The 16,995-nt window shown below is 45.8% G+C and overlaps 1 protein-coding gene across 1 annotated transcript in view; it reads left to right on the forward strand.

Moving 5' to 3' along the window:
- SEC23IP (SEC23 interacting protein) overlaps positions 1 to 16,995 on the forward strand; it is a 148,617-nt gene that overhangs the window by 91,891 nt on the left and 39,731 nt on the right. Inside the window, exons 4-5 of the mRNA XM_086922940.1 lie at positions 1,029 to 1,191; positions 10,801 to 10,907. Of these exons, the coding sequence (XP_086779066.1) occupies positions 1,029 to 1,191; positions 10,801 to 10,882 (245 nt within the window). The 3' untranslated portion in view covers positions 10,883 to 10,907. The remainder of the gene's footprint in view (positions 1 to 1,028; positions 1,192 to 10,800; positions 10,908 to 16,995) is intronic.

Genomic DNA, 16,995 nt, shown 5'->3' on the forward strand with positions numbered 1-16,995 from the left:
CCCAATGGACGCACCGCGGCTGTTTGTTTAATTAAACAGTTTGGCGGGGAGAACAGTTAAAGGCAGTAGATCTAAGTACTGTCTCCAATTACATCGAGTTTGAAGCTTCTTTAAATTCAATATTGCAACAGCCATAAAAGATTTCCGGCGTACCCTATATGGTGAGAAATGTTGGTTGATGACTTTGGGTTGTAAATAAGTGGTCAGTGGTTACTACAGGTGGGTCTTGACCTACTTGGACAGGGTGTGACCAGTGGTGAATTTGTCCAGATGTCCGACATGGGGAGCGCGTGTTCACTACGAGTGCTAGGCCCTGATTGGCTAAGTGTTCCTAACTCATGTGGCACCTGAATTTATGGTGTTTTTAGGAATGCACACCCCCACCGTCCATGTGTGCTTTATTGGGGTAATTTTCCCTGAGCATTGTAATGTCGCTATGCCTATCTGTGGATCAAGAGTTTCCTGCCCAATTGTTTGCCTGCCAGCTATACACCCACCCACCTATGACCCATCAATAAATAATACCGGGCCTAGGTCGCAGGGCCTGCCTGACCACGTACCTGTGTGTCGAGTTATATGTAGAGTTCATAACAGGTGATTCTATTAATAAAGGTGATAGTTCATCTTTGACAACAAACTCACAGATATCCATATTAACACATCAGCAGTGGTTAGAGCGGGAGCCAGGCAATCTGGTGACAACAATAGGGGCAGCACATGCAACAGACACGCCTATCATCACTCAATCGCATGAGACTGGAAATCCCACACAAGAAAAAGCACTATAGATGGTAGAAAAATGTGAGTCCATGTTGGATGGGGGAGGGTGGGGGGGGATTTTCTATGGATTTTGGAAGCACAAGACCGTGTCTTGTGCATAGGTTATCTTACAGCTCTCTCTGCTGTCATTGCATTCTCTCTGTGCTCATATCACCTGGACAGTAGACGACCAAGCATTGCTTGTTAACATAACCACACTGCAAACCTAATCACAACGAAATATGTTTTTTCATTCTTTTCCCTCCTAGAGCAAAAGATTGTAGAAAGTCCGGATTTTCCCAAGGAGGAGGAGCTTCCTGTAAAGATCGGTATGCTGAACGGAGGCAACCGCATCGACTATGTGCTTCAGGAGAAGCCCATAGAAAGTTTCAATGAGTATCTTTTTGCTCTACAGAGCCATGTATGCTATTGGTAAGTGCCACACTTCTCCTGGCATATCAGACTTATTTATATTTTGTATTAACTAATGAATGTTTCTCTTCGCAGAGTCCATATTTTAAAATAACTGTGTCGCCGTGCTTTGACGCTGGTAATGCTTGTCACGCCATCCATGTACTCATGGATCAATATATTTATCACTTTCTTCTAATTTAGCATTTCCAATGCACTTCCCTATTTCTCAGCCTATACTTCGCTCAATATATCTTCTAGCCCAACCTTCTGACTCATCTCAAACTTTTTTCTAGTACTCTTTCCAGTGCGCACTACCCTATCTCTCATCCTATACATCACGGGTACTCCTAGTACGGCCCGGGGCGGCCTGGCAAGCCTTCCTGGCGACCCGCGGACCATGAGACATCGTACTCGTGTTTTCAAAGAGTGTCTGCAAACACTCTGCTGCTCAGTGGGGGGCGGACGATTCATTCCAGCGAGGTCAGAGTGGAGAAGCAGGGGCGCTAAGAGGAGGTGAAATACAACAAAGCCCCATTCACATGCAAATGGTCTTTTTAAAGACCTGTGAAGTGCTCGGGTGGGGCTGTGTGTCTTTGCGCGCTGGGGAAGCTGTCTCAGCCCGGTGACGAACAGGCAGGGTGGGGTGACAGAGGGAGGTAGAGGGACAGAGACAGAGGGAGGGAGGAAAAGGAGACAGAGAAAGGGAGACAGACAGAGGGTGGAGGACGACAGAGGGTGGAGGGCGACAGAGGGTGGAGGGCCCCCTCCCCCACTGACCCCGCCCCCACCGGTGCGGCCCTCGGACACAAACCACACTGTAAATTTGGCCCCCGAGAGAAAGTTTGTGAGTGCCCATGCTATACATCTATCAATATATCTTCTACATGCACTCTCTCATTTATCCCAAACCCCATACCACTACTGTGATCCCCAAAATAACCCTTTCTAGACTCTCCCCTACACTACCCCTCTTTGCATCATCTGACACCTCTTTTACTATACCGATCCCCAAAACAAACCTTTCTAAACTCTTCCCTACCCCTCCCAAACCCTTCTCACTCTAAATAACTGACTAACATATCCACCACTAACATTACTTTGATGTTTCATCATACTAATTCAACACTATTCCTGATGGGTTCCAGAGTAGCGTGCTACTTGCGCTTCAAAACCCCATCAGGGGTAGCAAGCGCTATATAAATACAAACCTCTTTCCCTTCACTATCCCGCCACCTACCCTTCGCTACCCAAATGACTGAATAACATATCCACTACTCAAATTACTTCATATTTTACTATACTAATTTTCAACACAAATCATTTATGGGTTCCAGAGTGGCGTGCTACTCGCCAGAAAAGCCCTTCAGCATCCAGGGGTTACTAGTGCTATATGAATGCAAACCTTTCTTCCCTTTTATCCATCCGCTATTCTTCTCACTCCAAATAACGGACTAATATACACCACTGAAATTACTTTCATATTTCACTATACTAATTCACCACTAATCCTTTAGGGGCTTCCGGAGTAGCGTGCTTCAACACCCCATCAGGGCGCTATATAAATACAAACCTTTTTTCCTTCTCTATCCTTCTGCTATCATTCCAAATCCAAATAACTGACTAACCTATACACCACTTAAAATGTACTTGCATGTTTCACTATACTAATTCAACACTAATCCTCTATGGGTCCCGGAGTAGCGTGCTACTCGCCGAAAAAGCGCTTCGACGCCTCATCAGGGTTAGTAAGTGCTATATAAATGCAATTACAATACAATACAATATCACTTAGAGCTGCTCTTCCATCATTGGGTCTTTATTACTATCCTTAACTACTAAATATATCTGCCAGTATGCTAAATAACTTTCTTTTTTAATGAAAAAAAATCTGCTCCGCATTTCCCTTTTTTTTTTCTTTTCATAAGACGATATAATTATCAGAGCCTTCATTGGAACCTAAAAATGTCTGCATACTTTGACCCAACCTGGCAACCAAGGATTCAAGAAACCTGAGATGCAGCATAGAAGCAGTTGCTCCTACAGTGCATTTTTAACTCTCTGTAGAATCAGTTAAGACGTTTCTGCACCACATTTACAGTAGCCTTTATTTAACTTTTGTTTTCTGACTGGTAGGTTTCGCAATGTGTGAATGTTCCCCTCATTTTTCTCTTTGCCCTTATGAAGTCTATTTCTGATGGAATTCTCATTTGAGTAGGAGAGAATGGTGAATTTAATTTCACTACACCATTGATGTTTCACTTTCCATCCGTAGACAAAGTTTGTTCTCTGTAGTGCTGACACTAGCAATGGAAACTTGTCGCTAACCGTTGCTAGGATTGTGGATCAAAAACTTTTTGACCCCAACTTGGTATCCTATCAGTTAAATAGGAACAGCACAGCAATGTGAAACTTGATGGAATATATATTTTTTTAGGTTTCCCTGCCCCAGTAAACTGTTACTTTCTAAAAGAGGTTCTATTTCCTTCTTCCTTGACTTTCGGAAGTGGAACTCAAAACAAACATGTTTCCACGACGTCAAGACGTTCCTGATGTTTAGAGGGGAGTTCTCCGCTTAAACCCTTGACAATAAGGGAGGTTCGTGGCTTTGCGAGGGTGTAGTCAAGGGAACATGATGTCCAAAACTCTCCTTGACAAGGGCCATGCCGTCTAAGGCCTTGTGTAAAGACAAAATGCCAGACAATATTGAAATCAGACTTTGAACCATGCCAGTCCGCCATTTTTTGCTGCCTTATTTTTCCTTCCTGCTTGTGCTATGACAGATCTGGTCTTTTCTGGTCTCTTAAATCTGTATTTTAGGTACGAGATTTCAAGACTGAAAGACCCCCTGTTTGCTTCTCTATCTAGGGAAGTGTATGTGTGAGCAAGTATTTGCCATTCTCTTCTGCCTTCATTGTAATTCCCTGGTGGAAAGCAGCCATCTCTACAATAACTAATGAATCCCTGAATCGTGTTATGAAACTTACTTCATCAGAAGGTGGTCTCTGCAAGAAACCTCTTCGCGGTGCATTTTCTCCAGATATTAAGTGGTGAAAAATGCAGTCTAGTTAAGTAAAACAGGGAGCCGATTGCTCTCACCGCGTTAAACTAGAGCCTCACTTCTGAATGTGACATCACACGTACAGGATGTGATGATGCCATGCCTGGGCCAATGGCAACCACCGATCGGTCATTCCTGTGTCCAGACAGGAGTTTATAGCATGCCCAGAGTAAAAGGGGATGTGGCGCGATTGTAGGCAACTTGCTGCGGAGAGATTTTAGATGGATGTAGGTTGTCTAATTGGCTCCAAAGTGTACTGGTGGCTGGGGGCACATCTGATATGAATGCAAGAAAAAGTAATCAGGTTACCAAAAAAGTCTATCGCTAACGGGCAAGTTTCCGATTAATAAATTAACTAATTCTGACGACCTTTAGTCCTCATCCTAGGCACCTCCCCCTCCGCCTGGGATGACTCTTGGTGGCCAGAGGCCCTTGGAAAAGCACCCATCCCGACGGACCACGCACGGAACCTGGGCGTCATCCTGGATTCCTCACTATCGATGAACAGACAAGTCAACGCCGTTTCTTCATCTTGCTTCAACATTCTTCGCATGCTCAAAAAAACATTTCGCTGGATCCCCATCGAAACTAGAAAAACGGTCACCCACGCACTGGTCACGAGCCGCCTGGACTACGGAAACACCCTATACGCCGGTACCACCGCAAAACTCCAGAAAAAACTCCAACGCATCCAGAACGCTTCAGCCAGGCTCATATTAGACATCCCGCGTAAAGAACACATCTCTGGTCACCTGAAAAACCTCCACTGGCTCCCCGTCAATAAGAGGATTACTTTCCGCCTCCTAACCCACGCACACAAAGCACTTTACGAACTTGGACCCGAATGCCTCAACACACGACTGTCCTTCTACACCCCCTCCCGCCAGCTACGATCCTCCAACCAAGCCCTTGCCACTGTACCTCACATCAACAAAACCACCATGGGAGGTAGATCCTTCTCCTACCTGGCAGCTAAAACCTGGAACTCACTTCCCACTCACCTTCGCCTTACTCAGAACCACCTAGCATTCAGAAAGCAACTTAAAACGTGGATATTCGACAAGTAATTCCCCACCCTTCTTCAAGCGCCTTGAGACCCTCTGGGTATGTAGCGCCCTATATAAATCTCTTGACTTGACTTGACTTGACTTGAGCGGTGTAATGAAGGACATGAGCAGGATGTAGAAAAGGTCGATCCTTTATTCCAGTCAGCACACGAACACCACAGCTCCCGGCTCTAACCCTCGGCTCAGGCTTCCGTTACCAACTGAAAACCCTCGAACTCCCAATACAGAATCCTCAAGGGATTCCAACCTCCCCATTCTAAAAGGAACCTCACAAGAACACAATAACTAGTCATCTTATAAACACAGACTTAAGAGGGCGAAGTGCATGATGTAAGCTCTCTGTATGACCATAATATGTTGTAATGAATGATCATACCTTGCACTATGTAAAGACTACTGTGTGTCTTAAGGCGGTATACCCATTTTTGTTCTTTATTCAGTAATATTTATTGGACGTTCTGTTTGATGCGACCATCTTTCTCCCAAATCACCCATTTGCGGTCCTTCTCTATATGTTTTACCATGAAGTGCCTTGCAATTGCAGTATAACTTCCTTTGCATCTAATGGTACTTCGTCGTTCATTTATATGGATGCAGATGTTTTGCTTTGTCATGCCTATATAGTTCAAACCAGTGGTAGAAGTGGGGGGGGGGGAGGGGGGGATCGGTGGGCACGGCGTGCCCCTACTTCTAAAAAATTGTTCAGTCCGATCCCCTACTTCTTGCTTTCAAAAAAGAGTCCCGGGACGGCAAGAATAGTCCAACTTTAAAACTTTTTTCATTCGCTTCCAGGGGCTGCTTGCACTGCTCTGTGAACTCCAGAGGCTGCAGCAGCCCCTCCCTGAGCTCACACAGACCGAGGAGGCCCATTGTCATTCCGATTGAGGCTGATTACCTCTTTCGAATGACAATGCGCCGCCCTATGCCTTTAGCATGTCAAGTGGCCCTGAGAGTAGAGTTGATGATTAGAGATGAGCTTTCCCCAAGCGGGTACTGTGGGGAACTTGATACCAGTGGCTATCTTGTGACGAGTTGTGAGTGTGTGTGTGGTTAGTGGATGGAGGCGGCAAACTCAACCCCGGAATCTAGCCCCTGGCGCTGTTAATGTTCTACAGATAAGTGTGAATGCGTGGCTTGTTATCTTCACGATCTTTTTTTTAATTTAATGCATTTTTATGTAGCGCAGACTTTATCCGAAGGTGATTGCAGAACAACTTCCTCAGCACCGATCAGCCTCCCCAAGTGAGCTCCGTCGATATCTTGCTGACAGGATGCTGTGGCACAATTGTATCAGCAACTCCTGGCACATACTTTTAGTAGGGGGCTCACATGTGCGAATTTAATTACGTGTTACCATAGTGACTACATATCAGCCACTATGTCTGTTTTCCTTCTCTCACTTCATGGTGCTGCTGTACGCTAACATTTATTCTAGTCAGGATTTAATTTCACTAGTGAAATGGGTTTCAAAACTTAGAAACAGATGCACTGGTGAAGTGCCACCGCGTGGTGCGCGCAGCCTGCTGTTTCCTTTAGCAACCTGCGGAGGCGCATTAGAAGAGCCAGGAGTGCAGCGAGGAATCTGTACACCATTATAAGAGAAGGGTTGGAATTGTCTGTATGACTGCAGAACGCCATGCAAACCTTTTTACTGTCTTTTTGTGCTTGGCTGAAAGTCAACATATGCAGGCCCTGGTGAGTTTAAAGTATTTGGCATTGCCCTGGCTGAAATGTTAAATGGCTGTGTGTGTGTTTTCAAATGACGTGATTTGAAAGTCTTTCTTCTCATCGCTTTGCAGAGCAAAAGAGCGAGAACTGCGTTAAACACATGAAGTGCAAAATAATGTTTCTTTGTGAATAATTTGAAAGAGCTAGCAATGACACGTTTTGACCTGTCTAGAGTATTGTGCTGGTAGACCCATAAGACGTTTCATAAAAGTACCCAGCACCAAGCTTTTTTAACTTTTTCTCTTTTGTTTAATAACACTGTTCATTTTACGCTACACTATTGGTACCAGGCTTATCCTGTCCAGTCAACAATATACCATGCCTCCCTTCCTCTTTAGCTTATGCCTACTTATGTTTGCTCACTAATTGATAATTGGTGTCTTCATTTTACACCCCCACCACTTTCAAACTTTACCAGCCAGCACTGCTTGACACCTTTGTCAATGTTGTACACAGAGTGAAGTGAGCTGGGCAGGAGCAGTGACCGGACAGAAGAGGCGACCGGAAAGGAGAGGTACTAGGGCAGGAGAGGTGACGGGGCAGGAGAAGTGATGGTGCAGGAGAGGTGACTGGGCAGGAGAGGTGACTGGGCAGGAGAGGTGACTGGGCAGGAAAGGTGACTGGGCAGGAGAGGTGACGGGGCAGGAGAGGTGACGGGGCAGAGAAGGTGACGGGCCATGAGCTAGAGCAGTAACCGGGTGTGAGCGGTGAAAGGACAGGAGCGGTGAAAGGACAGGAGCAGTGAAGGGGGCAGGAGCAGTGAAGGGCGCAGGAGCAGTGAACGGGGCAGGAGAAGTGAAGGGGGCAGGAGCAGTGAAGGGGGCGGCAGGAGCAGTGAAGGGGGCGGCAGGAGCAGTGAAGGGGGCAGGAGCAGTGAAGGGGGCAGGAGCAGTGAAGGGGGCAGGAGCAGTGAAGGGGGCAGGAGCAGTGAAGGGGGCAGGAGCAGTGAAGGGGGCAGGAGCAGTGAAGGGGGCAGGAGCAGTGAAGGGGGCAGGAGCAGTGAAGGGGGCAGGAGCAGTGATGGGGCAGGAGAGGCGACAGGGCAGGAGAGGCAACAGGGCAGGAGAGGTGACCAGGCAAAAGAAGTGACGGGCAGGTGACATGACAGACAGGTGACGTGACAGGCAGGTGATGTGACCGGTAGGTGAGGTGATGGGGCAAGAAAGGTGATGGGGCAGGAGAGGTGATGGGGCAGGAGAGGTGATGGGGCAGGAGAGGTGATGGGGCAGGAGAGGTGATGGGGCAGGAGAGGTGACGGGGCAGGAGAGGTGACGGGGCAGGAGAGGTGACGGGGCAGGAGAGGTGACGGGGCAGGAGAGGTGACGGGCAGGAGAGGTGACGGGCAGGAGAGGTGATGGGGCAGGAGCTTTACATAAACCTGTATTCCCTATGAGTGTTTGCTTTTTCCTGAATTAAACCTCAAATAAACATATACATTCTTTTAATTAAATAACGTTATAAGCTGTAACGGGTCAGTAAAATGCTAAACGTACTAAAAATTGGTATGTTTTGCTATTTCTAGCCACACCCCTGACTCCGCCCACTGATTCAATCTTCGGTTATTCCCGCCCCCTGATTCTCCACCCACAGTTCCCCTACTTTTTTTTCCCCACTTCGACCACTGGTTCAAACTTCAAGGGCATGTCATCAAATAAATAACTTTCTCACTATTACTGTTGATGAATGCCCTTAGTACCTGTTGGCGCGCAGGGCCCTAGGAAATTGCTATTAGAATAGTACCCCCTAACGCTGGGTGGATCGGGGCAGTGTTGGCCTCAAAGTATGAGGCCCTAGAGATAAGTTATAAAACAGCAGTTCAAAATACAGTCAATAACGAAGGACTGACTTAGAAAGGGATATCGAGATTAGAATTTAGAAAACCATTACATTTTATTCCACCAATGTTTAAGTACATTACAGAGGTAATAAATTCAGATGCAGTAGTAATCTCATAGAATTACATAGAAATAATTTGCCACGAAGTGCTGTAGCTTGAAATAGTACAGAACAAAGGGCAAGTCTGAAATGTGCAGCAAAACCAGAAAGAAATATCATGAAAAGGTCTGAAAAAGTTGTGGCTCACCCCCAAATTCGAGGTTTTATATACAGTTTTATTGCATAGAAATTGCTAAGAACAGCAAAGTTAGCCTGGTATGATCATTGCTCCAACAATTTGCATTTTCACAATTTTAAACGTCATATAAGCGTGGTCACCTTGACACTAACTCACTACATGAATATTGATTTGCCCCTTCTGACCAAATGTTGTCCATAGATGTTCGAACAAACACGTTGCATAAACAACCGTGAACTATTGTGCATGAATGCAATACCGCATTCAAGCTGAAGGACCTTGAATTATGTTGCAAACATGTTTTCTTTTAATAGGCCCTGCGTGAACAATTGCATTCAGAAATAAACAATCCACATCTTGCGGCACCTATTGCCAAGTGAGAAATATAGACACAGAATGAACATTGATATGGGAATCATTTTCAACAAGATGGTGTTGTTGCCTAACTGAGGCCTAGATAGCCCAAGCCAGAAAAACACACTTTGACCCAATAATGTATTGCAATTGTATTCGCGCCATATCAGTATGCACGTGAATTGAGGCGCAGAATGACTAATATGAATGCACATTTTAGTATACACGTACAAAACCTTCTACAATTCCATGGTTATCCAGTGCAACATCTACTACTTTGGCTGTGTGAATAAAAAACTTGCTGAGCATCTCACACAAGTATGATCGCCAACCACTGGTCCGACAGCAGGGATGTCTTTTATCTGTTTGGAGCGTACCATCATATCCTTAATGTCGCAGCTTCGCTTGAATGAGAACAATGGTTGTTACCAGTGCTGCTCGGTAAACTCCATTGTGGAGATTATCTTCTTATCCTGGGTGGATGCTGGGGAAAAGATGGGGACACGTGATTCTGGTACATTCAGGTTTTCGGACGCTTTATGTTCGGAACAGTTACACCACATACACTTGCCAGATAATCATCACTCAGTCAGAAGCGCTTTTTGTTGCAAAGGTATATTTATCTATACAACAGACACCCGAACGGCACTGTGCGTGAATGTACATGCTCGCTGGAGCCCTCCTCGGTGGCAGATGTGTGGTTCACAAACACCAAGACTACAGCATCTTTCTGTCGTGCCGGGACTCGGGAATCAAAAGCAGCCCTGGCAAACATGCTCAAACCACTCTTTGTCTCCTCGCACAACCTCTCTTCCATTCTCTCGCTTCTTTTCTCTCCTCTTCTCCCTCACTGCTCGCTTTCTCTACACCCGCCCTCTCTTTCCTTTATCTTGACTGCTGCAATTAACTATCTAGGAGCTGGGGAGAGTGTCGGAGGCACCAGGAGCCGCCTGGTCATTCGAATCCGGCCTCTAGCCCAGCGAGAAAATGGTTGGTGGACTGAAAGTTGACCTGTGTTTGCTAAGGTGCTCCTGCGATAATGAGTGTTTATGTATATTTCCCACTAGAGGGCAGTCTTGGTTCGCTTTTCCGGAGTTAAACATCAGCATTATTTTTTTGTCCGCATATGTTCTTGTGCTCCTACTGAGACGACGGGTGTCGTCACTGCACTTGAGACAGGATGTACAGTGAGAGTTTCATATATTATTACCTTTGACCCCATGTCAGTGTAACTGGTCTTATTACTAATATGACTGAAGTGTCTTTTCAGCTACTCCTGTTCTTGTGATGATAAAATGGAAACCTTTGGAAAACGGTTAACTTGTATCCGTCATATATTTCCCCAGGGAATCTGAAGATACTGCTCTTCTAATCTTGACGGAGATTTACAAGACTATGAACGTGAGCCCCGATCAGACCTTGCACTGACCGCCGAGTGCGCCTCTACATGCCAGTAAGTGCTGCCCCTGATTGTTCTACAGTTCAGATTTTCTTTATGGGGGGGGCGAGGAATTCTGTAATACTGGACTAGTGTTTTAGAGTTCCCGGGCGTAAAAGCACATAATCCTCAGTTCTCGCCATCACGTGGCTCGTTTATTGCTTTTAGACTGTATTTGCAGAGCTGGTTGTCTATGGTGTGGCCAGCAAACTCGGGAACCCCAATGAGTGCAGGAGGGGTAGATCACAGCGAAACTGAGCTGCATAACTTTCAGACCCAAAGAGAAGAACATTTGCTGCAGAGAGTGTGGGAGCCTCCGGGCTGTGAGAGCCGGAGTGAGCGCGACACCTCTGGGTGCAGCTCGGTTTGGCGCAGAGCGCTTCAAACCTTTTTTTTTATGCATAGCCCCCTGTCAAATTTTTTTTAATTTTTTTTTTTTTTTTAGGAGTCCGGTCCCCAGTTGATGACATTTCTGTAAAATTGTAGTTAGGATGGTCGATGATCATTCTCACCACCAAATCCTATTTTAAGAAATCATTTTTTTCTAGTGGTAAAAAATATTAAATGCCAGTGGCCTACTGAGTACACAGTTTAAAAGAAAAGTCTTCAAAAAAAATAACACAGAAATGTTCAGTTCTGCTTATTTTCAGCCCTGCCAAGTACCACGAATCGGGGGTTAGACTAACACATTTTAGTGCTGTTGTCCCCATCACCGCACTGAAATGCATTAGTCACGCATTATAGTCAGAGTGCTAAAGCTGTCTTTTCAGACAGTGCCAGCGTTGCTGCTGCCAAGAGCCTGCCTCTAGTTTTACAAACTTAAAATACACACCACGCACTAGCACGTCCTTGTTGTTTAAACTGGCACTGACTGAACTGCTTAGGAGTCTCTTAGCAGCCCACATGGTTATTCTCAGCGCAAAGTGACACGTGTGAGCAAAATCAACAAATGTTGATGGTGCTGTGTCTGCCCTCCAATGAATCAGGGGGAAGTTCAACTGTCTGTGTATTTACTTCGCTTACATTCTATTTAGGTGAATCGGGTGCAGAACATATAAGCAATAAAGAGCCGGCAGTGAAACACAGGTGCGCCTGACGCCAAAACAAGTGCCAGCTCTCTGCACGCAAAGGAATTAGTGAGGCGTGATTGTAGCCCCAGGTGTGAAAAGCATTCCCTGTTGTTGTTTTTATCTCATCTAGAGTGGTCAACAAGACATAAAGAACAGAGGCCCATCCATATCCCCTCCTCACCCCCACAAGGCGAAAGAGACTACCTACCAGAGCAGCCGCAGCATGATATTTGAGGTGATTTAAAAGAGCTGTTGGGAGGCCTGTGGAATTTCCTCACTTTGGTAATGGCTGATGACAAATCCCGGCCTATTCTCTTAAGTGAGTTTGGAGATTCCTTTTCTTGAACAGAAAAGTTAGAGGATTTTCTAAAGTGAACTATACCATAATCGTGCTGGGTATAGTAAGTGGGAAAGGCTTCAATATGCTATTTTTCCCAAGCCCACAACATTTATATAAGTACATTAACTATACCGTTTCTTTAAAAATATATCAGCAATTCGAAAAGAACAAATGAAGCACATTATTTTGCAATTCTGAAAGTGATGGAAACAAACATTTCAATAGGATCAAAACAAATCAGTACACTTTTTGAAGCACAAATGAAACATTTGGTGGAACTCGATTTGCACACATTCCCGTTTGTGCATTATGGAGGTTTATCAGTAAAACTGTGCAGTTAGTGGCTATTACAATGGAAATGTGTTGTCTGTGACTGACAGAGCGTACCCACATCATGGTTTAGTAATACTTTTATGATTTTCTTGTCTTCTTTCTTTGGGTTTACACGAGAGTAAGTGTCACTCAATGTCACTCATTTGGCAGTAGAAGTCACTCAGAAGTACCTTGAAACCGTGGAAATGTCTCACATAAGCAATCTGTAAACTTGGTATCTATGTATTTTCAACACACAAAACAAAATTTTCGTAGCATATTCTGATAATATATTTCAGAATGAATGCAATGTACGTGCCTGTTTTTTTGCACAGAGCCGGTCAATCTGTGGATGGATTCTTGCTACTCCCATCCTCCGGTTGTGCTCTATTTCCAGACTTGAGCAATACTTTGACTTCAATACTGCAAGAGCGGCAAACCCAATCTCACATAAACATGATGAGCTCAAAGGCAGAAGAGATTTAAAGGCAATTTCTCTTAAAGCTGAGTGTTTCAGCTAACACTCAGCCAGTGAGACTTTGCTGAATTGTGTCTGCAGGGCACGGTCACTGTGAACCTCAGTTCTTCCTGAAGGCAAATTGGAAGAAGTGTCCCCATCTCCGCCATAAAAGGCAGAAAGAACCAATCATTGATATCATTTTCCTCTGGAAAATACTTTTGTCAGCTCTCCCTAAGAGAAGTCAGATGATTTTGTATTAGGTCACCAACACTTGAAGGTCAAATTCGTTTTCCTCAAGAGCCTTTGACAAACATTGGAATGGTCTCAAGTAGGCCAGCCTCAGTTAATCTAATCTATAACTCAGCTTCTTTTTTAAAGCAGATTTTTTTTATTCATGGTAAATGGAATACAGCTTCTTGCAAAGATAGATTTGGAGAATTTAATTAATCAAATGTCAGCAAGGTATGCTAAAAGTACAACCAGCAGGGGCTACACTGTTGCTCTGCTTTGCAAGGGCCCAAATCCAGAAGGAATTAGCATACTTCATTCGGAAGTTAAAACATTTGGTTTTTCACCTTATTACAGGATAATCCTCAGATGTCTTTTGTGAAATAACAAACCATCATGTTCTGCTCCCATTTCTCCACATAAAATTGTGAACAGACGAGCTCTTCTGGGGTGAGTCTTAATGGAATTATCAATTTTCACTGCAGAATTCAGCACATCCTCCAGTTCAGCGTCCATGTTTTGGACATGAAGAACTTCCTGTTGTATCATATAAAGTAACCACATATTATGTGTAGCCACTTTCAACACTTTGGGTTTAAAGCCTGCCCTCACACCACACATTGAAGGAGCACCATCTGTGCAGATTCCAACACAGTTTTAACATTTTTAAGCCCATGACACACACAAAGTTGTTAAAAATGTCAAAAAGGTCTAATGGTGGTTTCAACCCCCTTCTTTGGCTTGCAGAACAAGAAATCTTCTAAAATTAAAGGCCCATGGCAGTATTTGACAATTGCAAGTAAATTGGCTTCCTTTGATAAGTCAGTCGCTACATCCGATTCCAAAGCAAACAAACCCGATTTTATGTGTGCCAGAAGTTGCCTTTTATATCTTCTGAGCAAACACAAGGAGATGATGGACGGAGAAATGTACCTTTTCAGACATTCACCCCCAGTCACAGATCTGGGTTGAGAATCCATCATCGTTCTTTAGCTCACTGCGCAACCCCAGTTCAGACACAGCTATATGCAAATCAGTCTTGACCCTGTGCCTCATGGGAACATTCCAGCCCAAACTGCAAAGCCATGTCTTCCCTGGACCGGAAACAAGCATCCTGGGACAGGTTTCTGCTAACAGCCCTCATCAGCCAGGCTAGCTTGAATCCAGTGGCAAAGTGAGCAAGAGACCCACGTCTGGGAATACCCTGCCAACTTAGGGCGAACAAAGCAAACACAAGGAGATGATGGACGGAGTGCTGAAACTTTTCAGACACTCGCCCCCAGTCACAGATCAGTTTTGAATCCTTCATGGATATAGCTGTGACTGAACGGGTGGCGAAGTGAGTTAAAGAATGATGATGGATTCAACCCAGATGTCGGTGCGCATAATTGAATTTGTGACTACTCTGCGTCGATCATATATATTTATGAAGTCTAGATTGACTGACGTCCTATACTGCACAGTCCGGAGGTCTAAACACAGGAATGTTTTAAAGACAACAGCCCAGAGTAAGTCGTAGGGGTATGCCCCCCACCTCTCCCCAAAAGACGAAACACGTGTTGGCCAAGGCTAAAAGAAGAGGATCAAATAAAACACTACACCTGAAGACAACAAATGTATCTTTTGTGTTCTGTATACTCTGACTACATTTGTACCATACTGTTATTGATTTGAATAGTGTCTGCGTCATACTTGTAAATTGCACCCATGCACAATGCCAGAGGGGGCACCAGCACTATTTGAAGGCCTCTATCCTAGGGGCACCTTTGTGGTGATTTGTAGTCTCATCCTGTAAAGATGGCAAACGGCTGGCTGCCTACCCTTGTGGTCCTGCAATGGACAGCAGCTTGCTAAAGACTGAAAGAGAGAGCCCAGACGTGTGGCTTCCCATAGCTCGGGCTAAACATTAGAACCACCATGAGAATCTTAAAAACTTGGGCACAGGCTGCTAAACATAGCCCGTTTTTAGGTCTCGCACCTGCGATACAGGGTGAAGCCCTGTCGCAGGAAGACCTATTGTCGTCGGCTCTGCTTCCCAGGAGACAGGAGATGAGCATGTGCAGCCTCAGGAATCAGATCAGGTCGCGCGCAGACAGCATGCCTGAAACATACGCGCACACACCCATCTCCTGTCTCCCCTGCAAGCCTCCTGCTCACTTTCACTTTCCTTCCCCCTTCCGCCGTTTGCTCCACTGCCCATCACCGCGCACAGAAGTGCTCCTTTCATACAGTACAACTGCGTTTTCCCCGCGCCACTAAGAGTGGCTGCCCGCCCGACCAAGCCCCCCCGTCAATCTCCAGCTCCTCAATATTTCTAGCAGCACGATGCAGGGCTTCCTCCTTAGGCATAGGAGCCTCGCACTGCTATCTCGTTCCTCTTTGGTGCCGGGGCTCCCTCTCCATCACGGGAGCCCTGGAAGTTGACAGGCGCTGCATCCACCATTCGCGAGCCACAGCGCACGCAAAATGTAACATTTACCGCGCATGCGTGGACAGCCCTCGCCCCTCCCAGGTCTCCTCCCCGCCCGAATGTGCAGTTCTCAGCTCAGCGATGCTAGGGGTGGTGATGCGACCCTCTACACAGACTTGTTTATTAACATATCGTCCTGCCTGGCCCGGCTCTGCTGCCCTTTCACAGGACCACACTCGCCTTGTCAGGCAAGCTCTCACATTCCCTTTAGGGTATTTTCACCTATACTCTAATGCTTCAGGGGATGAGGCCTTTCATCCATTCTTTTGGGTGATCAAGTGCCAGATTCCGAGTTGGAGAACAGAACTAAGGAGCTCGGCGGCTACATGTATGGTAGTTTGAGATGGTAGTTAGAGGAAGCCATGATTACAGTGCGCAGGGCCCCCTACATCTCAGGACCCCAGCGCTACTGCACCCGCTATGCTCCTGCTTAACTGTGCACATAAACCGCGGCTGTCCCTTACCGTTCCCGGAGCAGGTGTGCTGTGTGTGTGTTCTACGATTCAGAAAAGGGGGTGGTGATGGACAGAGTATCTGAATTAATCAAGACACTCCTACCCAGTCCATAGATCAGGGCTTGATCCATCACCGTTTTTTAGCTCACTGCATCACCCCAGTTCAGAACCTGGCTATATGCAAATTAGTCTGTCCCTGGCCCAGTGTATCATGGGAACAAGGCAGACCAAACTACCAAGCCAATTCTTTACCGGAAAGGACGCAAGCTTCCGGGGACCGGTTTCTGGCATTTCAGCCGTCGTCGGCCCGGCTTGCTTGAATCCTGGTGGTGCAGTGAGCAAGGGACTCATGTCTGAGTATACCCTGCCACACCTGTAGTGGCCAAAAACGATTCAGAAAAGGGGGTGGTGATGGACAGAGTATCTGAATTAATCAAGACACTCCTACCCAGTCCATAGATCAGGGCTTGATCCATCACCGTTTTTTAGCTCACTGCATCACCCCAGTTCAGAACCTGGCTATATGCAAATTAGTCTGTCCCTGGCCCAGTGTATCATGGGAACAGGGCAGACCAAACTACCAAGCCAATTCTTTACAGGAAAGGACGCAAGCTTCCGGGGACCGGTTTCTGGCATTTCAGCCGTCGTCGGCCCGGCTTGCTTGAATCCTGGTGGTGCAGTGAGCAAGGGACTCATGTCTGAGTATACCCTGCCACACCTGTAGTGGCCAAAAACGATTCAGAAAAGGGTGTGTGTGTGTTCTAGGCA

This window comes from Lissotriton vulgaris, chromosome 5, assembly GCF_964263255.1.
Source record: "Lissotriton vulgaris chromosome 5, aLisVul1.2, whole genome shotgun sequence".
NCBI classification, from domain to species: Eukaryota; Metazoa; Chordata; class Amphibia; order Caudata; family Salamandridae; genus Lissotriton; species Lissotriton vulgaris.